Source organism: Petromyzon marinus, chromosome 23 (genome assembly GCF_048934315.1).
Source record: "Petromyzon marinus isolate PM22_M1 ecotype Great Lakes invasive population chromosome 23, UKy_Petmar_22M1.pri1.0, whole genome shotgun sequence".
NCBI classification, from domain to species: domain Eukaryota; kingdom Metazoa; phylum Chordata; class Hyperoartia; order Petromyzontiformes; family Petromyzontidae; genus Petromyzon; species Petromyzon marinus.
Window position 1 is genome coordinate 11,543,836 of NC_133689.1, and position 22,836 is coordinate 11,566,671.

Genomic DNA, 22,836 nt, shown 5'->3' on the forward strand with positions numbered 1-22,836 from the left:
TCACCGCCTCTCATCGAGATCCTCCTCCACTCCCGGCCTCACTGCGGGGGGAGGAGGTGAAGTGAGTTCGTCTAGAATCCCTGGGGCTCACGGATCACTGACTTCTGGTTGCTCCTCGACCCGGGTCAGCTGTCATCTTGCGTGTCCCTCTTTGTCTCTCTGTGTATCCCTGTATGACTATCTTTCCCTGTCTTTGTCTCTATCACATTGTCTCCGTGTTTCTGCCACGCTTTCTCCCTCTCACTGTTCACTCTCTGTGTCGGTGTCTCCGTCTTCACCCTGCCTTGTCTCGGCATGTCTCAGTCTCTCTCTCTCTTGTCTTTGTCCATGACAACATCTGTATCACTCTGTTATCTCGGTAATCGCGTTTCTCTGTCTCCCTCGGAAACAATTCGGCACGATGATAAAAAAATCCCCAACTTTTCAGTCTTCAGGCGCATACTCAATGTAAACTGCATTGAGTTTAGGCACGGGCAAGAGAGTGTCCGAGAGAGAGAGGGGGGAGCTCCTGGTCGTTGAGGAGACGTTGAGGAAACATCTCCGAAGCAGGGTGTCCAGGCAAGGACACAGGCTTTCCACGTGGTGAACAGGCCGTGCTATAGCACGGTTCAATAATTAATTTACTACGAGCCTTAAACGCTCAGCCTTCTTCATGGTCGGCCGTGAGGATCGACCTCACACTTCCCTCCTCCCCCCCAGCTATCTAGAGGTAACCTGCCTTACTGCGAAGTATTTTTACTTCGTAGTTTTCTTGGTTATTCCAGCCCAAGCAGCAACACGCCCCCTGCCCTGGCCTCACTCAAGACATTCCCACTCTTACAAACTCCCCCAGCTGCCTCCCCAGCCCTCCCCTGGACTCTTGGTATTCTCGTGTATTGGAGAAATATTATGTGTCCATTAAATGCCTATCACACAATAGGCATTTAATGGACGTATAAACAACACGCATATAACCAAATCGCCCCAAGCTCATCAGATGTCAGAATCTAAGCAGGGATGAGTCAGGAAAGTCGATGTATGGGTAAACAACAAGGAAGCAAGTCCGTCACCGGTGGTTGAAAGGCCACGTGGTGGGCACTAAAATAAATTCCACTGCTTCCATGTTCCCTTCCTTGAGCAAACAATAGGAGACTTGTTTCATACTTGTGTAACTACTTTGTGGCCATTAAATAAATAAATATGTGCATGAATGGCTGCAGGCAGTTACTGCATGATACATATATTTTTTTACTTTTTTGTCACCAGGTAAGCCTATTGAGCTATACAGCTCTTTTTCAGAAGCGACCTGGTCACAAATCATGCTACACGAAGTGACTCATCACGTGGAATTTATAGCAGACAAATAATCTAAACCAGTGTTCTTCACTCACATTCAGTGGGGGGCCCACATTCAGTGGGGGGCCCACATTCGCTGATAAGACACCATCAGTGTGTGCGGGCCGCCACACATTTGAAACCATCGGTTTTGACAACAGCACGATGGTGATGATGATGGGGTGTTTTTACATTTGTGTATTGTCGGAGGCCCCACTAAAGGCCAACAAGGGCCGCTAGTGGCCCGCGGACCTTGCAATGAAGAACAGTGGTCGAAACGAATTTTTCTAAATGTGGAGGGAAAAACCTCGAGAAAAATCCACGCTACCATGCAAACTCCAAATATAAGGGCAAGCGTCAGTGTCGGGATCGAACCCACGATTGCCTGTATACCAGGCGAGGTAGTTAACATCTCCCCACCGTGGCACCCCACACATGAAGTCCTCATGCATTACTAAAATAAACCAACATACCCCTACTATTGTTTAATTCAACCCGTAGTTCAAGAATATGGTACATTAATGACATTGAGTTGTACCATTGGTATTGTTGTTTATTTTAAATATTCTCATGATTATAAACCTCATGTACTATGTGCATTGGCTTACCTGCATACAATGGTGATGATGGTTTTAGACATGGAAAACTATGGAGGACGTTGGTGTCTCTGGCACTCCCCTCTCCTGCCTCAAGTCTTACATTTCTTCTAGCACATCCTCAGTCTCCTTCCGTCACTCTATGAGGCACTACGGTGGCGAGATCTGATGTGATGTGCATGCTCTCTGGGGTTTCCCTCCACATTTACAAAACATGCATTTTGAATATTTATCTGCTATAAATTTCCATGTGATAAGCCGCTTTGTTGAGCTATCAGTTGTGGCCAGGTGCGCTTCTGCAAAAGAGCTACATAGCTTAGTGGGCCTTACCTAACAAAATAAAATATAGCTTTTCAAAATAGATACTCCTCTCCCCACAGTGTCGGTGTTCCACAGGGTTCGGTTCTCGGTCCCTAATTCTTGTCTCTATATTTTGCCTCTAGACTCTCTTCTCTCCTTTTTCAGCTTTCCTCGCCATTTAATTTGCCGATGACACCCACATATTCTCAGTTCCCCATTTTACCATCTATCGTGATCGCCCATTCATTATTTGCATGCCCCTGCTATCTAAAGCAGTTTTTTAAATTATGTTTATTTTTTTTACTATGTTAAGCACCTTGGGCAAAGGCACTGTATAAATGTTAATTAATATAAGATTGACTTTCAATACGTGCCTGAACTCCTGGGTCTTATAAGGGGCATCCAGAGCAAATGTTAGAGTGGAATGATCTTGGAATGAGCTTATTCAATGTTGTATTGGAGGCGGATTGTTACACAACATTACAGTAATCAAATAATGGGAGTAAGGTAGCCCTTACCAATTCTAACCGAAACTTAGCTGTAAAGCAATGTTTATGTCTGTAGAGAAAGCTATTTTTTTATTTTGCATTCCTCCCAGTGCGTTCAATGTGTTCCCGGAAAGCGAGTTTAGAGTCTATGATGACCAAAGGTAATTTATTTTATCAACTTATTCAATTAGTTTGTTGTCCAGCGTGCATAGCTTACGCAAAATTGCTGGTTGTTTTTGTCCTGGAGATAAATAAATAACTTGATTTTATTGGCATTCAGAACCCACCTTTCCATGGCCTTGCATACTACCAGTGGACCACGGACCACCACGGAACCCCTGATGTAGAGACCAGCAAAATGGTAAACAAATGAACGCAGAAAACTATCAACAACAGTAGTTCCATTTAGTATATTTCCAAATTCATCAGTGCTCACGTAAGCATTAATAATAGCAATAATATATATATAAACCTCACGTATACCATTTCCTTAATTTAAATTTGGGGAAATACCCTGAGATGTCTGTGACTAAAAAAGTACAAAAGGTGTTTGTGCGATACGGGAGTGGCACTCCTATAAATACGAGACCAGGGCACCTGGACACTACTACAGCTGATGCTCATCCAGCAGTCACGATGAAGGCACTGCTCAGCATCGTCCTCGGTCTTCTCTTCCAGGAGCTCGCTTGCGCCATTTATGTAAGCTACACTGTCTGTTGCAGGCCAGGCTCAATTTCTTACTGAATATTTACTGGGTCGCTGGTAGACTGGACTACCCATGTGACTAGTAGTCAAAGCCATGATGAGAGGTATACTGGATGTGGTGTACTGTGTGTTATTTTTTTCCCGTGTTCCTGAGCGGACAGATCTGGCTGAAATTAAACCCTGGTTGCAGGCTGTGCTGTGGTTTCCCTAAGACTTTTAGAATAAACAATAGCTAATAGCTTATGATGACATTTTTGTAATTCTACATGAATAATTCTCATCAGCCATGGAATATCCACTGCTGGATGAAGGCCTCCATAAGATGTCGCCGTCTTTCATGCTCATGTGATTCCTCCACAAAGTCTACCAACAAAACGTTGCACACTCTAAAATACATTTTCGGAAGAATATATTTACAATTATTGTTATGTTTAAAGTAAGCGAGTGTGAGTGTGATGTGCTTTCACGTTTGTGATCTTCTCTTCAAAGCTGGCCCCTGGCGCCTACACTAACAGCTCCCGGGATGCGGAGGGCCAGTGCGTGTGTAACGTCTATCTGCCGGACCCCGTCTTCCCGGCCGACATGGTGGAGCAGCTGCAGCTCAGCACCCAGACGATTGCCACGGCTGTCACGGTGGAGTCAAAGAAGGTGACCTCTTCTTATTTCACCAGGAGCTTAAACATTGCCCAATGAAGCCAACATGAAACATGACGGTGTAGGTTTTCACGGTGGTGCTTGCATAGCTCTCCGATGTGTTTCGGGGCTGTGCCACGTGTTGTGCCGCATAATGTCTGACGTTTTACTCCACATGTTAAGAGCTTCGTCAGGATTTGACTTGTGCTGGGTTAAAGCATAAGTTTTAGAGATAAAGCATGACTTGTACATGAAAAACAAGGTATTTGTAATACAAATTCGAAATTGTACTTTAAATTCAAAACAAATACGAATCAAAATCAAGTATTATTCTAATTCATGAATAAAGTATTACAAAATATATAAATGTCATAAATACAAAAACATACAGTAAATGTAAAAATATAAAAGCAGATGCATCTACAATAATGTATGTATAGTGAACTTTTTTCCCACCGTACGTAGCCAAAATTCTCCTGTTTGATTTGTAAACCCCTTTGTCAAGGTGCCTCACTTCTCTCAACCAGCTTAAAAGACGCTGCGAATCTTAACAGCGTTCATTGAAGCTCTGTCGTCCCGACAGGTTTGTTCCTTTCACCTGAAGAAGGCCACTTGTGTTGTGGCCGAAACGTCGTGAGAATTTTATTGTGTTATTTTATATCTACGTGACTTTACCGAAAGAACCATAGAGTATGTCATAGGTGACAATTTTTTTAGCAACGGTCCTTTTACACAGCACATGCCAGAGAGATGGAGTGGATCATAAGAGTTGAAGACTTCACTTTACACAATGGGGCCTGATGACAATAGAATAAAGTTTTCTCATGACCAGTTTTCAAATCGGCATACGGTGATAGATTTGCCTAACATCTTTGTGAGCCCGACGTGCAGACATGTTCAAACCAATGGCTCTTCACTGCCACAGTGGCGGCCATAGCCCGGCACGTCGGTGTGTCTCCTCGTATTGGTTTCTGGTGGGAAGAAGACCGTCTAGAGTAGCGGCCCCCAACCTTCTTGGCTCCAGGGACAGTCTAGAGTAGCGGCCCCCAATCTTCTTGGCTCCAGGGACCGTCTAGAGTAGCGGCCCCCAACCTTCTTGGCTCCAGGGACCGTCTAGAGTAGCGGCCCCCAACCCTCTTGGCTCCAGGGACCGTCTAGAGCAGCGGCCCCCAACCTTCTCGGCTCCAGGGACCGTCTAGAGCAGCGGCCCCCAACCTTCTTGGCTCCAGGGACCGTCTAGAGCAGCGGCCCCCAACCTTCTTGGCTCCAGGGACCGTCTAGAGTAGCGGCCCCCAACCTTCTTGGCTCCAGGGACCGGTTTCGTGGAAGACAATTTCTTCACGGACCAGGGGGGGAGGGGGGGGGACTTCATCATTGGGTCTTTCCCCCTTTTCAAAGAAGCTCTCCAGCAACGTTTGTTTTTTACTCATTTTGGCTACTAGGAGTTAGTTTGTGGGGCTTACCAACACCGTGACTGAGACAAGTGCGCAGTGCGGGAAAGAGGCGCGAACGGAAGTGGCAAATAAAATAATGGGCGGGCCACGTGCGGACTGACCGCTCTCACCTCCTGCTGCTGTGCGGCCCGGTTCCTGGGGGTTGGGGAACCCTGATATAAAATATGGAAGTTCACCTTCATATTTAAATTGAATGCAGTTCATCCGGCAGGACTGAATCAATGTTAAACCTTTATGTAAACATATTTATACTCGAGTACCTGAAAACCCTTTTTCCCATTTTTATTACATTTTATTCATCATTAGACCTCCGTTGCCAGTATCAAAATGTAATAATAGGGGTTTTCCCCTTTATTCTGGCAACAAAACTGAAACCTTTTTTTACAAGGATTCATGTCTGCATTAACTACAATACCTGCAGTCAAAATGCAAACAAAAACATACTATGATAATATATGCATTGTCCTTGAAACTGATTGGTCCACACCAAGGGACGGCTTTCTTTTGAGCCTCGACCCAATTGGTGCTCGACCAGATGACGACAAAAGGCGTAAAAAAAGGTTTCAGTTTCGTTGCCAGAAAAAAGGGGAAAAACCCTATTATTACATTTTATTCATTCTGGTATCATGTTGGTGTACCTCAATTTCCCTTTCTCAGATTTCTCCACCTGAGGCATGTACAGAAGTGAAATTAATTTAATTAAAATTGTGATAGGGACCAATAATTCATTGATGAGTGGATTTTCCCTGGTTCTCACAACAACTAATGTTCCCACAATGCAATGTGCCATGAATATTTAATCATTTTACTTTTAATATAAAATAATACACTTTAATTATTAAGGGCTCTGTCAGTTACTCAATAGCTACTATTATGCAACTATATGCTCATTTAAAAACTAGTCATGTGATATATTTGAAAAATGTAAGTCACATAATGGTAAAGTGTAGTCTGAAGCCCTATTTCACTCTATCTGATCTCTCTATGTACTATGAAGTTCAGAAGGTCCATTGCCCAAAACATTGTTTCCCTATTAAGGCAGTGCTATTCACAAATGTGTTGAGTTCATTATTCACTTCTATTCTTGCATATGGCCATATGTTCAGGAGTGAAGTACCAATGTCGAGGTCTGTTGGCTTTAGGAGAGAGTTAATGTAGTTTTGCTATTCCTTTAAAAGCATTGCTTTAAAATGTAAAATTGAAGAAGTGCAGAATACCGCAGTTTACTATATGGTCGACAGTTGGGGTTGCATGACCACAATTGCACTGTGGCTTGTGTTTCATTTTCCAATAATGAAGGAAATTTAGGCATTAGCCTGTTGATGTTCTGATGCGGTTGATGGTACACCAGTCTCTTCGAGTTAATGTCAAAGCCAAGAGGTGCGATGTTTGGATCTTTTCCACTCTGTTCACGAGCGTTCTTCCGGATCTGGGTGAGTATCTAGGATGGTGACACCGCAATGCTAGAATGGGGGATTGGGATTGAGTCGGTGGCAAAGTATATCATTGAGGTCTTTGATGAGTAGGTTGTCGTTGGCAAGAAAATGTGTAAACTCCCACGAAGTGTGCATGTCTCTGCGGATATTTGGTGGCAGAGTGTTTGCCAGATCAGGGAGCCATGTGATTGGTGTTCGTTTCAGTGTTCTGGTTAAGATGCATAGTTTAATTGTGCATCTCACAGTTTTATGTACAAGCTTCTGGAGTGAAGTTCTCTGCTCTTGAGTAGACCATTGATAGGGAGATGGTAACCTTCTCATGGCCCACCTGTTCGGTGTTTTCATGTTACCTTAAATACAACGCATACTCTCGTGTTGTGTTTAATTTTATACCTCAGTGTAAGTTTTTTAAATTATGATTCTGCTATGATGGATTTTTATAATTCTTTACAGATATTTTTTTTGTTGGCATAACCAATCTAATTAGCCCAAAGCATCGATATGGGAACTCCACATCTATGGTTCCCAGAGACAGATTTTCCAGCAGTCTGTACTGTGCTGATGAGTCCTAATTAGATAGAAACCGGTCCAGAGTTGTATATTACTGCATCACTGCTGCTGTCAGTTGGTCACATTTGCTCAAATTAATTTTGATACTGATCAACACAAGTACACCATAATGAGCTTATTAAGGACTTGTTGATGTTTTTGCATATGCACAATGGGCCATGTGCTCTATACACATTTGTGTTGAATTTGAAACCCGTGGTTTATCAGCCTGCACTGTTATTTGGTTACTATGATATTGTGCACGCGTTTGCGAAGGAAATAACTTCAGTGGAAAACAAGTCATATGGATTTTTGCGAATTTCCGTATAAGTTTCTTGTATTACACTTCTACGGGCAACATAGTTTTGGTGTGAACGTTTTCATTGCAAGAATTCTCACGCACTAAATTGCTGTATTGTAATCATATCACTTAGCAGAAGTTGACTGTAAGGGGGGTGTACTTAACGAAGTGAACCACGATTATTTTAACATAAAGAACATGTTTGCTGTGAAATCGTTCACAGCAAACGTTATACGCTGTAGGATCTGAATCGGGAAATTTTGAAAATAAACGCATACCTTTGACACGTTCATTTTACACATAAATCCAATATAGGTACTATGTGTTTCTCAATAACACTCGCCATCTCATCTTCTTGAATTTTCTTCAGTTTCTCGGGTGTTGGTCACAGCTCCCTGTGTTTCGCTTCCTTTTCTTGGGGTTCTTTCCTACACAGGCAAGTGTAGCTGCGGGGGCAATTTAATTAAGTTGGGCGCTGCCACGAATTTGTGAGAGCGTTTCACACACAATTAAAGCATAGCCTGGTTGATTACGTTCTTCCAAATATTGCTAAATTAGAAGTTAAGTGTGAAATTTTGAGAGAGAGACAAGACACAGACACGGAGACACAATGACAGACACACAAGCTGAGAGAGACAACATAGAGACACACACACAGAGAGAGAAAACACACTTAATAAAAAATAAACTTAGTAAAATGTGGAAATAGAATGCAATGCAACACAGATAGTCGGTCAACACACAATTAACGCATAGCCTGGTTGATTACGTTCTTCCAAAGATTGCTAAATTAGAAGTTAAGTGTGAAATTTGAGAGAGAGACAAAAAATGTGTAGATTCATTTCTGTTTCGTTTTTGTGTTTATTGCGATTTTGGGTGTTCACTGCATGGTACCTGCTGAATTGACAGACCCTCCTTCAATAAGCATCAATCACTTTTAATTGGCATGCCCACTTCAATCACTATCCCCACCTACACAGCCTTCTCTGCCAACCCCACCCGCTGCTCAGGTAACCCCACCATTTGCACGTATCATGAATAAAACATGAGGCCTGGAAATGTTAATTTAGAAAATGTTCTGCTCTTTACAAATGTTTCTGAACACCGTGACAGCCTTTTTTTATGCAACCATGAGTGATTCCCCATGCACAACAATGCTAAAATAATGTATTATTGAAATGAGTCGGTGATATCCAATAATGACAGTTCCTGGAATCCCCGCAGGTAATCATCATTGCATGCCTAAAAATACCATACACTAATGTATCTCCTCACTTGTTGGAAATTATCTGTCAACCATTTCACGCAGCAGAGGGCACTGTAATACAGCAGTCCCTTGCCAACCACGTTTCTTCCAACCCATAGGGGTTTTCAGGAACCTGGCGAGAAATTACAGTACTGTGTTTCCACAAACAGGGCCAGTTTTTTTCATGATGGGGGCGCTGGGGCCGTTTTAGTTTTGGGGTTCCCCATTTCATTGACTATTTTATCACCACCCATGCCTAAAGGGTTGCCAACCATCCCAAATTTGCCATGAGTCTCTTTCGGAATTTGCATCGATCTCCTGGTGACTGTTGAAAGCAATTCGGGATACTGTATTTGAAGAAAATAAATGAATAAATACGATATAATGTAAGAGCTTCCGTCAGAGTTGGCAACCTTACCCATGCTCAATGCCCAATACGCTATTGTTATTTACCTTGGCTATTTCAGTTTTTAAATATATACAAACTGATAAGCTAAATAAAAAGGAGAGTAAACAAACATTTTATATTCGGCACTTAACTTGTAATAATCTACATAGTGATTATATGGTTTCATGACTAATTTATAAGATGCATCATATTGTGTTTCAACCAATTTCTAGAAATCTATATTGTTAGAGCCCCTGCTAAATCAGCCTGCGCTCCTAACCTCAAGGTTGGTTTGAGGATGCAACCTTCCAACAACTCTGGTATAGATCGTACTACTTTATGTATCACTAAATCACTGATAACAATACAGTTCATTACATGTCCCATTATCTCCATATATATATAAAAGGCAAAGTTGTGAATGTGTCTGTTCAAAATGTTTAGCGTACTTCCCGACATGCAACAAACTGGAAATTTGCCATGTGGGTACTTTCCAGACTGTACACCATGATTTTTTTTTAAAATAGACTTTTTTTTATTAATTTTTTTGGGGGGGTGGTACAATAATGCATACATTTTTCACGGCAAATGAGCTGTGACGTCACATCTGTCATGTGACCCGTATGCGGAAGCGAAATGGAGTGTGCCTGCTGATCGCGGGTAAAGTGAAATACAAATGTGTTGCAGGTCTAAGGCGTTCTTCGCGCAGCATTGCTTTATTATTTCAGTCGTTAACTGCCGTACGCACCCTAAAAGTTGTGTGTCTGCTGCAAGCATGTGTATGTGTATCTATGGATGCGCGCGCACACGTGTGTGTGGGGGGAGCGGTAGTGTAGTGGTTAGCGCGCTGCGCTACGAATCCGGCGACCTGAGTTCGATTCCCGCTCACGGCCACCACCAGTGATGATTATTTGAACCGGTCCTGGGCCTCCCCTAGGTCGACTCAGCTTCAAACGAGAAACTGGTGTGGTGTGTGAACATTGCCACTGGGGGGACAAAGGCGGCCGGGCGTGGTGAATCCAAGTCCCAGGCAAAGCTGGGTAGTAAAGCTAGTACAGTGAGGGAAACAAGTATTTGATCCCTTGCTGATTTTGTACGTTTTCCCACTGACAAAGAAATGATCAGTCTATAATTTTAATGGCAGGTTTATTTGAACAGTGAGAGACAGAATAACAACAAGAAAATCCAGAAAAACGCATGTAATTCTTTTTTTTATAAATTTATTTCCATTTTAATGAGGGAAATAAGTATATGACCCCCTCTCAATCAGAAAGATTTCTGGCTCCCAGGTGTCTTCTATACAGGTAACGAGCTGAGATTAGGAGCACACTCTTAAAGGGAGTGCTCCTAATCTCAGCTTGTTACCTGTATAAAAGACAACTGTCCACAGAAGCAATCAATCAATCAGATTCCAAACTCTCCACCATGGCCAAGACCAAAGACCTCTCCAAGGATATCAGGGACAATATTGTAGACCTACACAAGGCTGGAATGGGCTACAAGACCATTGCCAAGCAGCTTGGTGAGAAGGTGACAACAGTTGGTGCGATTATTCGCAAATTGAAGAAACACAAAAGAACTGTCAATCTCCCTCGGCCTGGGGCTCCATGCAAGATCTCACCTCGTGGAGTTACAATGATCATGAGAACGGTGAGGAATCATCCCAGAACTACACGGGAGGATCTTGTCAATGATCTCAAGGCAGCTGGGACCATAGTCACCAAGAAAACAATTGGTAACACACCACGCCATGAAGGACTGAAATCCTGCAGCGCCCGCAAGGTCTTCCTGCTCAAGAAAACACATATACATGCCCGTCTGAAGTTTGCCAATGAATATCTGAATGATTCAGAGGACAACTGGGTGAAAGTGTTGTGGTCAGATGAGACCAAAATTTAGCTCTTTGGCATCAAATCAACTCGCCATGTTTGGAGGAGGAGGAATGCTGCCTATGACCCCAAGAACACCATCCCCACCGTCAAACATGGAGGTGGAAACACTATGCTTGGGGGTGTTTTTCTGCTAAGGGGACAGGACAACTTCACCGCATCAAAAGGACGATGGACGGGGCCATGTACCGTCAAATCTTGGGTGAGAACCTCCTTCCCTCAGCCAGGGCATTGAAAATGGGTCGTGGATGGGTATTCCAGCATGACAATGACCCAAAACACACGGCCAAGGCAACAAACGAGCGGCTCAAGAAGAAGCACATTAAGGTCCTGGAGTGGCCTAGCCAGTCTCCAGACCTTAATCCCATAAAAAATCTGTGGAGGGAGCTGAAGGTTCGAGTTGCCAAATGTCAGCCTCGAAACCTTAATGACTTGGAGAAGATCTGCAAAGAGGAGTGGGACAAATTCCCTCCTGAGATGTGTGCAAACCTGGTGGCCAACTACAAGAAACGTCTGACCTCTGTGATTGCTAACAAGGGTTTTTCCACCAAGTACTAAGTCATGTTTTGCAGAGGGGTCAAATACTTATTTCCCTCATTAAAATGCAAATCAATTTATAACATTTTTGACATGCGTTTTTCTGGATTTTTTGTTGTTGTTATTCTGTCTCTCACTGTTCAAATAAACCTATCATTAAAATTATACACTGATAATTTCTTTGTCAGTGGGCAAACGTACAAAATCAGCAGGGGATCAAATACTTTTTTTCCCTCACTGTATGCTATTTAAAAGGTTGTTTATTAACAGAAGATGTGAAAATGTTCAAGTGAATTGCGTTTCAAGGAGATAATATTGAAATTATGCCTGCAGGTGGCAGAGAACTACGCTACGCTGGTGCGCTATACTGGGCTGCTGCAGAACTTGACGGTGCGAGTGGAGCGAATGGAGCAGGGCCATGACCGTTACACAGAGCTGGACTTTGAGCTGCTGCGGGTGGAGATCAGGGAGATGGAGCAGCTGGTGCAGCAGCTGAAGCTGGAGGTCTCCAGCGCCACGCTCGATCGTCTCCACCTCTCGGTCAGTCACGATTGTCGCAAAGGCACGCAATTGTTTGCTGCATTGGCCACAGATTTCTATTGGGAGGATATACGAACTTTCAGGTTTTCCTCTTTCAGATGACATTTTAAATCGAGTACCTTGAATAACTGGTATGTGAAGGCAGCATTTGTTTTACACAATTGCAGGGCTGCCTTTTATATCTTCTCATAGAAAACTGCATTCATCTTGCAGATGGCTTAATAAAAACTGGAATGGAATTAAAGTTGGGTGCGTCTTCCAAAAATATGTAATGGCATACACAGATTTACATTGCTGTTGTTATTACTTTGTGTGGGTTTTCTCTTGGCACTCCAGTTAATTTGCATGATGACTCAGTGAGTGGGTGAGGCTAGTGAATGAGTGGACATGGCTATGTAAAAGTAGGCAGGACAGATGGAGGGACTACCAGTTCACCATGTCCTAGTTGAACCTCCCATGCAAGAATATAAAAGCAGATTGCCTCAACATCCCAAACAGTTTCAGCAAAAACACGCTTACCACTTCAATATTGCCTGGGTAAATAATAAATATCACATCTATTTGAAACACAAAAAATACCATTGTTGTGATTCCAAAATGGGAGGTTTGAAATTGGCGACTTGGGAGGATATGAGGTGAAGCAGAATAAGTGAATCAGGGACTGCCAGGGGGGGTGGGGAGGAGGCTGAAGGGTCGGTAGAGTGGTGAGAGTGGAGGTGGCCATGAGGGTGAAGCACGAGGGGAGAAGGAGGCAGAGTCCCAGGGGACGAGATTGGAAGTTTTGGCGGGAAAATATCACGGGAGCAGTTAGGCGAGCGTCGCAGAAAGAACAGAGGCAAAATTAGTGGTTGAGTTGCATTTATAAGGAGTTTGTAATTCGTTTGTTGATGGAAGTACACACACACTGTAAATAGTAATATCACTGATATTGTATTCAGTAAATAATTGAAGAAAATAATCTGGTGTATGCCATGAAACCTGTGACTGCCTGGGCCTGGTTAATCGACTCAAGTAGATTACCGCACCGTGTTCATAACTGTCCTGGCCCGCCAACAGATCCAGAACATCAGCGTGGTGGTGAACACGCTGGACAGCTACGACAGGAACAACGTGCTGCTCATCCGGCACCAGGTGGACACTCTGCGCAAGCAGCTGCAGGACTGCCAAAATGCGGCCTCCAATGCTGGCCAGGCCCCCAGCAACAATGCTGAGCAGCCCGCCGGCAACAATGCTTACCAGCCCCCAATTGGTAAGCTACTTATATCAGGAGTTCTTTCCGTAGGGTCCATCCATTACATTAGCATGGGTTAGTATTACAATTACAAGCGCAACTTAAAATTAAATATAATGTACGCATGTATGTATGTATGCTGAGCTTCTTTGGCACCGTACGTAGCCAACTGCGCTAATCGGAGGTGGGAAATGCTCAAATTGGGGAAAAGAGGAGCAGCTCAGTGCAGCGGTTATCGCTTTGAACTTCGGCTACCTGAGTCTAGTTCCCCGGCTATGGCCAATATCAGTGATTAATGATATCTGAAAGGGTTCCTGTCCCCCACTCTGCCCCCTCACCAACTCACGCTGACCAGCGTTTTGAGGTCTGCTAAAAAAAAAACCCACAGCTGAAACATCTCGCGATGGGTTGAAAAATGCCTTTAAATTCATTATAAAGACCAGGTCTCTGATGATTTCCTGTTATTCCCATCAAATAGGGAGCCTTTTGTAATTCATATAGTATTATATTATAAATGAAAAATGTGTTAAATACAGTTGACAGGTTATCAAAATCGCAAGTTATGAGCTCATATATTCAAATTGGCGTCAGAATTGAGATAACTCAACCATCAATCTTCGGGGCCTTGGTAAAACGAGTACCACCAGTTGAAAGATACAGGCATTTTAGTAATGGCTGTTGAAGAGACTTGTCCATGCAACATTACTATGGAATTTCAGTAAATTACTCAGGACTATGTTTTTGCATGGGCTCTGCCCAATGCACATTTCAGTGTAGGGCACTTGACTTTTTATGTTATTGTAAAGACCGAAGCAACAGACGACTTGCCTGACTGGGTACATGACAACCGTTAGGGAAGGAGGACGAGGATTGGCTGAGGGAAATGGGAGTGAGCGAACCTTCGAGAAAGGAGGGCTCGAGGAGTATAAAGGGGGGAAAGCACGAGGGGAAGGGACGGTTGGAGAGAAAACGAAGTTAAAGAACTGAAGCCTGGGCTTAGAGTTAGTGTTGTGTCCAAAACAAAGGCTGGAAGTAAAGCGCGGACGTGTGTCGGCGTCACTACATTATCTTATCCTGTTCTCCATACATCCTGCTATCTACTGAGTCCACCTGATCAGCAGTTCCTCGTGTTATCTATTAAGATCTAATTATCAAGATGTCATCATTGTCAATGCTTTTGCTGCCTGATGACATCTCACCAATTGCTTTTGTAGCCTCTGAAAGGTGCCACAGCTGTTACACGTTAGACACCTCCAAGATCTGCCCTGATAGCTCTTCTTTTAGTTAGATTTTTCTTTCAGTAGTTATAATGCCACCAAACTCTGATTCCGCAGTTGGTTAGCACATCAGCAAATTGAGGATACTAAAGTAAAGTACAGGAGTTATTCAGGAACAAAATGCAATTGTGTCATCCTCATGGTATTATACAGGGTGATCCATATATCAATACCCCACTTATTTATAATTAGACATGTGTCATGCTTTATAAAGCACCAACAGGTTTTCTCTTGTGCGGTCACATAAAAGACTGTTAAAATTAAGTTCATTGAGATTGGTGGGATATATGTAAAGGCTTTCAAATGCAGTGGTCCCTCGGTTAACGATATTAATTGGTTCCACGAAAAACATGATTAATTGAAATGATCGTTAATCAAATAAAGAAAATACATTTTAAAGGCTTAATTTGTTCCAAGACAATCCGAATTTTACCTTTCACCCTAATTACATAGTTTATTATATTTCAATATGCAATGTTAATAAACGTTAAAAGGGCATATTCAAACTTTTATATGTATGAAAAAATGTACAAATAATAAATAAATGGAGAATAAAAAGATGCAATAAATAGAGCTAAAATAAAAATTCTTACTTTCGGCTAAGAAGATGGATATTTTTTTTATATTTTCATGCTTAATTTGCACACTAATTATTTCTTGACTTTGTCATCTTTTTTCATGGTCATTTTAGGGGACATTGTTATTGATTTTATTTAACTTTTAAGTAAAAAAACACTAATTATTCAAGAGAGCTGTTTCCATAAGCAACGCACATCAAACATTGTAAAGCTATCAGCCATTTGCTCTCAAATCGCTCATAAAATGGCATCGCTGATTGGCTGAGGTCTGCTGCTGAGTCCTCTTAAGAGCGCTCCGATTGACCGAAATTAGCAGCTGCGTGATATTGTAAACATTGTTAATCGAAAATGTATCGTTAATAGAAACAATGGAACCCTATGGGAGGTAAATCGATGGACCACTGGAATATCTTGTCTTCTCTATAATGTATCTCTTATAGATTAGAGGATTGTCTATTTGTTGATTGCTCTGTATATTAACAAGTCAAATTATAAAGTTGGTGTGTGTTCATTCTGAAAGGAGCATTCCTATGGTGGTGGCTAACATATAAGTTTTATATGTACATTAATACGAGAAAAACTGTTCAGGTGTTGGATCATTTCATAAATGAACGTTTTTTTTAATGAATGAAAACATAAAGAACATTTTCTAAAGTGCTGTATTGTCTCTTTGCAGGCTCATGTGCGCACGGTGGCTTGCAGAACGTCAGCGCACCATATATTCACATTCTGAACATGCAAGGTGCAGGGTATCCATATGGCGCGTTTGGGAAAGACCCACTCCCACTGAAGGGACGTGAGGATGTGTACTGGGTGATAACCAGCAATCAGATTTACTTTACTGTGATTCAGATGTTTGCCAACCACCGGGCACTGCAGACCTCTATGCTGTTGGAACAAAAGACCCTTTATTGTGGCATAGATTGTGGTTATGGAATGGATGCAGTGATGTACAAAAATCACATGTTTTACAGATGCTATACTGGTGTCGCTGTTTGCAAATATAACCTGACAGCCTCCACTATTACCAGAGCAAATCTCCCCCAAGCGTCAGGAACCAATTCGTATCCTTACCTGGGCTCTACATATTCTGATATGGATTTTTCTGTGGATGAACAAGGTCTGTGGGTCATTTACTCTGCCGATGGGAAGGTGTCCCTTGCTTTACTTAATGATACTTCCCTTGCTGTTATCAACAGCTGGACTACCACGCAGTACAAACCCTCAGTCAGCAATGGCTTCATGGTGTGTGGAGTCCTGTACCTCACACGCACCTATAGCCTTAAAACTGAAGAGATCTACTTTGCTTTTGACAGCAAAACTAACCAGGAGAGGTATTTGAGCATCATGATGGACAAGCCCATGGAAAAGATGAGCAGCCTCAGCTATAACGCAGTTGACCGCAATCTGTACATGTATGATCAGGGATATATGGTCACCTATAATGTGATATTAAAGGGCTTGTGATTTTTATATTTTATGCATATTGTAATCACTCACACAATGCTTTGTCATCCAAATCTTCTACAAATCTGTAAGGGCTGGAATTGTTATCTGCTTTTTTCAAGTGATAAGTATCACAATTAACACACCTCCCGTGCACAGTCAGAATGAACACCCTGGCCAGTACGGTTGGTGAAATCAGGACCAAGGCGTTTTCAGATACCAATCACCGCTGATTGTTAGCCATTGCCGGAAGCGAACTCCGGATGCTGGTATCATAGCGCATGGCGTGAACCACCACATACCGCTGCACCTCCGGTTCTAATAAAATGACGCAAAAATAACATATGGTCACGTGTCGCATCTGCACAGAGTTTCTGATTTAAGCATTGTACATTTTTTTACAATTAAAGACTAAAAAACATGAATTTGATTTATAATAGAATGTTGATTAGAAAACGTAATAGTTGATGCACACGCATTCCAGTCCCGAAACAGATGCTGGATATAAGCACACCCTAACCCTGGTGGGCCTATAACCAAAGTATTCCTTCTGCCCAACAAAACTAATGTAAAAATGTGTTTCTTGTATCAGAACTTTGCTTTTATAAGCTTCGACTACACCTTGAAGTTAGTAGGAGTCAAGTCATGCTGAACCTCCGCTTATGACCAAGAACCAGTGGTGGAAATATGACAATCCAGTGATTGGATCTAAAGTCTCCTGCATATCAAACACGTACAATATAGCTATTGTACCACAACATTGGTTTGCATAAGCTTACATTCCCTGAAAACGCAGTTATTGATGACAGTGCTTTGTGTACCAAAAATTACATTCCAAGCTCCAAGTAAAACTCTCGCTGTCAGAGAGCAGCCCTAGATTGCATGGCACTACTTCACCTCAATAAGCCTCTTATACCCACGAATCGAAAACCATTGATTTGCCCGCAAAGGTCAATTCAGCTTTCTTGCAGAGCTGGTATAGTCCGAATTTAATCTCATGAAGTTTCATTGCGCAGTTATTGGAGGCCAGGCTAAGACCATTAACACGCTACACTCAACCGGGTTAAGTCGTGGGAGGCTGCTTGGATTTTGAACCCAGAATCTCAGCATGACTGCTGTCTCGGTGCTCTGGCATTGTTCTCACCTCCTGGAGCCACCCGGCCACCTCAATAACGAGCTAAATTAATTTTATTCGCACAGGTTAAGTACTGAACACGTGGTCAAAACAACCTATTTTAGATGCAAATGGACATGTCCAAAGTTATAGCCAGTTTGCCTGGTTGTCCTTTATTGGACCAAGCTTAAAGGATAAATAAACTTAATTTAATTATATTGTCAATTTTCCCAAATGACATTGGACAGGACTTCTTAAAACATAAATTCCACGTGGTTATCTTTTCGTTAATGTAAACAATATATGGTTATTTCTGACCACGTGAGTTCACGCCTTGTCAAACCTAATGTGTGAGTGTAAATGTAGCTGAGGTGGTAAATTTTCCACCGATGGCCCTCAGACTAAGCTAGTTGCACTGAGAAACTCATTCATCAGCACATGCTATCATTCTTAAACAGGCCATTTTACATAACAGATCTGCCATTTGGCGTTTATATTACAATATAATTGTTTGCATGTTCCAATACTGATTTGCTTATTATTTCATGAATTATACACACTTTTACGTGGAATGGGAATTTTCCGGGTGTCATAATTTTGCATATCATACTTGGTATTTTTGTGGTTTTGAAATAAAGGAATTTATTGGACTTCACTTGCATTACCTTTATTTTAATTGACCTCAACAAAAATATGAGGTGTGTATTCGTAAAATAGATTTTAGTTGGATTCCTATCAAAACGTAAATATCTTCATACAATCAAGACAACAAAAACCAACATCTGCCCTCGACTGTTCACCTCTCCGACACGATATGCATTTGTAATGACGTGTAATTTGATTTTAAGCATGCAGGATATAGTGTAGAAAATGGTTTGATATCGTGAATATATTTTGAAGGAGAGGGGGAAGGACACCGACCTCGCGTGGTGAGTGGGCGGTGAACCCGAAAGCGTCCCGCTCCTTGACATGGTACAAATCAAGTGGGACCAACTGCCAATAGCAGGGGTTGTCCACCTGAGGGTATTGCTGATGGAGTTAAATTATGTATTTAGGCAAAACGGTAGTGATGTGGGACGTGCCAACTTTGTGAAGCAAAACATTGACACCGGCATGGCCCACCCAATCACGATCTCCACATATCGGCTAGGGGCGCCCGAGAGGGCACAGACCAATGATACTGTCGACAAGATGCTACACTCGAGAATTATCATCCGTTTGTCGAGCCCTTGGTGCTGGCGTCCAAGAAGGATGGGTCCACCCACTTTCACGTGCATTATAGTAAGTTGAACGTTGTCAAATTGTGGGATTCCTCCCTCTTGCCTCGCATCGACGAGCCCTTCGACAGCCTAGCAGGGACAAAGTTATTCTCAACACTGGACTTGGTCGAGGTAGCCTCCTGAGGAACTGTACCAAGACTGCATTCAGTGCCCTAAAGGGCCTCTTCAAGTTTGTGTTGACCAAGAGATTAGCCACCTTTCAACGCTTGATAGAGTTGGTGATTTGGGGACTCTAGTGGGAGCAATGTCTCGTCGATCTAGATAACGTCATTGTCTTCGGGAGGACCCTCGAGGAGCAACTCGGCAAGCTATGAGCAGTGCTCGAGCAGCTCCAGGTGGCCCATTTGAAGCTTAAACCCAGGAAGTACTTCCTGACGCAGTGGGAGGTGGCCTGTGGTGTCACCGCAGCGGAGCAACTTGGCCGGCGCTACCCTCTCCTCGCACCCCCTCCCCCCCACGAACGCACGCACGCCCCACTAAACACTCACATGCACCCCCGTAGGGTCTCGAGGAGGGATCACCTGGTACGATGGGTTTTCACCCGAGGACCCCACTCGCAGTGACGTTCCACGGTTTCCCCGGACCAGGAAATTGACTGAGCCCCCCAGACCGGATTACATGGCGCCCCCCCCAAAAAGGGGGCATAGAGCTTTACAGGCCGGGCGCGATGAAGCATACACAACACGGGGGGGGAGGGGGGGTGGGACCTTCATCCAGTACCCAGCGGTAGAGTAAGCAGTGGGGTGGGAGGGAAAAGCCCCTAGGCAGATAAGAGTTTACTTAAGTTGGAGGGAGCGAGGGGATTTTCGATGAGTCAACGGCGAGGGACGCAGGTACAGAGACAATGGGAAGGGGGGTGGATGACGCGACCCCCCCCCCCCCCCCCCAATGGCCAGAGCACTCAAAACTGCCGCAAAGAGGATTCGATTGGATGCGCAGGATGACATCATATGACTCGGAGGTTAAGGGGCTTTGGAGACATAAGGGGGCCGTAGGGCAGATTGAATCAGAGTTCTTCTGGAGCGGCGGGAGAGACCAGCCGTCCTCAGCGTCCCTACGGTGCATGCAGGGTGGAGCTGGAAACGTTCGGCCAGAAAAAGTCCCCAAGGCGAGCATCTTTCCCAGCCAACCCCCCATAGATCCGTCGACACCACCCGAGCAAGCCAGCCGATGCTTCACAGGTGATGTGTCGCGCCCTGAAGAGGCCACCACCTGAGCATGCTGCAGCCAGCCCCATCAATGAACCCCTGCAGACCAGCACTACAGCTGAGCCAGAGAGAAGGTGACCAGGGACTAGGAAACCAGCTTCTGCAGGGGAGAATGGCAGGGGGTGTGTGAGGTCAACCCTAGTGAGGGCGATCATTCTGGTGGCGTATGGGTCATTTAAAACATTGGATGTGCATTCCCAGGGCTGATAGGTGGGCATCTATGCACTGTGCAACAGCAAAACCCGGAGTTGGCCGAGATTTATAATGCCCTTCAGGAAAGTAGGGCAGCAGTGGATGGGCCTTGGACGACCCTTTTCCTACGGTTTCATCTGAGGAACGGGGTTGTGGTGGAGGCCATTGAGGCAGAGGAACGGGATCGGCTCGGCATTCTGGCTCGGGTGCACCCTGATCTACTATAACTGGTGCACAGCTGCTCAGGGGCCATGATTGGCAATGGCGGACCTGGGACGCTATACCTAATGCCTACTGCTGGGAAAAGTTAGAAGCTGTGGATGTGGGGGTGCGAAGACTGTCAGCACCGAGGGCCGAGCTGTACCCGGTTCCCCTCCGCCCACTGCTGGTCAGCCGTTATCACCAGCTAGTGGGACTGGTTCTGTCTGGACCACCGCCTGTTACCTGCAGTGAGAAGGGATACTGTATATCCTGGCAGCCGTTAAGAACTTCACGCGATGGCAAATGGCAGTCACCCTGCTGGATAAGCGGGCGGAGACAGTGGTGAAGTCGTTTGCGACAAACTACATCTGCACGCATGGGATTCACAAGTGAATCCTTACGGAATTTGAGGTGGCTCTAATGAAGTCGCTACAAGTGGTGCTGGACATTGAGAAATTTCGCGCCACGCTGTACCACTCATGAGCTAACGAAATGATGGAGTGGTTCAACCACACATACGCAACAAAGGTGTTTCACCTTGTCGAGGTAAATTAGCGGGTCAACGCAACTGATGCCATGCCAGGTTCTGTATGGGCTGGAGCCCTGACTTCCCGGCAACCTATTGTTTGGGGAACTGCCACCACAGCCTCCGGAGGCACCTCAGTGCCTGCACCAACTACTCGAGACCCTGCAGGGTGCATGGGGAGACGTCTGGGGCACCAGCGAGGAGGCTCATCAACGAAAGCAGAATAACAATAACAAATATTTTATAAAGCGCCTTCCATTTTGAAATATCACAAAGCATAACAGCGTGCGACCTGCTAACAAAACCCAGGACGGGGAGGTCTGATGCCAGGGTTGCTGTTTTACGGTTTACACCCAGGTATGCGTTGCTTGTGTGGTGCTCTGGGGGTGCTGGGGGTATTGGTGGAGGGGTGGGTCTTCCTCAGGTGGCTGTTTGGCCATGGCACCACAGCTGCATCTTTTTGTTGTTTGAAATGTACGATTCCTTTTGGCAATTACTGTGTTGTGTTCTATTGGCGAGAATTCAACTTGCACATTGAATTGCCCCAAAAACTACCTATGCCGACTTCTCTTTCCACCACTTTAACTCACCCTACATATCGGTTCCCCTACCAACACGCATGGCCACCCGCTCGGTTTAGTCCTCACGTGACACTTCCATACATTCCACCCGTTAATTCTCAAAAAAGTGCTCCCCAAACACTTTTTAATCTACTACATATCTGCTTCTTCCTTCAGCCTTCAAACCCCCCAACCCTCTTCTAGCACCCCTCGAGGAAGCTCCTCAGAAAATCCCTTTTTGTTTGCATGAAGTGTCCATTATTTTCGAGTGTTGATCTTTTCGAGTTTGCTTAGGGACTGCACCACCATGTTTTTCTCATCTGCGCAGACATACCTCCCAGATCTTTTCGCATCGCGCTTAAATAGGAAACTGTTCGTGAGAACAAACATTGCTTTGAACCATATTTGTCTTGGGTTAGGCCACTGAAAACCAATATCATAGTATTGGCAATCAAAACTTATGTTTAAATGTAAACATTGTTTTTGTTATTCTTGGTTCTTTTGGTAATGTCACGTACAAGGGAAACAATAAATAATAAAAATATAAAACAATGAAATGCTCACGACGTTTCGACTGCAACACAAGCAATCATCATCAGGTGTGAAAACCACAAGTGGCGTTTTTTTAACGTTAGTACCACAGAGAACGATTTGGCAGTTATTCAGATGGACGAGTCCATCTATGTTCGGAAAAGAGGAGGGGGGAGACGAAAAATAATGGCTGCGGTCTGAAAACCACCTTAAGCGTGATCAATCAATTAAGACCCAAAATGGTTTATCAAATCCTTCCAATGATTGCTAAGCCAGAATCCATCTTCTCGGTTGAAATTGTCTCTGTGTTTGTATA

General features: G+C 43.9%; 1 protein-coding gene across 1 annotated transcript; it reads left to right on the top strand.

Moving 5' to 3' along the window:
• The first annotated feature begins 29 nt into the window (after positions 1–29).
• LOC116945276 (olfactomedin-4-like) lies at positions 30–18,672 on the top strand. The gene is made up of 6 exons (XM_032959663.2): positions 30–124; positions 2,979–3,397; positions 3,893–4,051; positions 12,170–12,376; positions 13,433–13,625; positions 16,139–18,672. Exons 2-6 carry the CDS (start codon positions 3,218–3,220, stop codon positions 16,927–16,929), a joined length of 1,530 nt encoding a protein of 509 aa, XP_032815554.2. The 5' UTR covers positions 30–124; positions 2,979–3,217; the 3' UTR covers positions 16,930–18,672.
• The last annotated feature ends 4,164 nt before the right edge of the window (positions 18,673–22,836 follow it).

Excerpts from the sequence above, each read along its gene's own strand:
- LOC116945276 (XM_032959663.2), top strand. The coding sequence starts at position 3,218 with ATGTCTGTGACTAAAAAAGTACAAAAGGTGTTTGTGCGATACGGGAGT. Across the intron at positions 3,398-3,892 it reads AGCTCGCTTGCGCCATTTAT|CTGGCCCCTGGCGCCTACAC; the intron begins GTAAGCTACACT and ends TTCTCTTCAAAG. Across the intron at positions 12,377-13,432 it reads TCGATCGTCTCCACCTCTCG|ATCCAGAACATCAGCGTGGT; the intron begins GTCAGTCACGAT and ends GCCCGCCAACAG.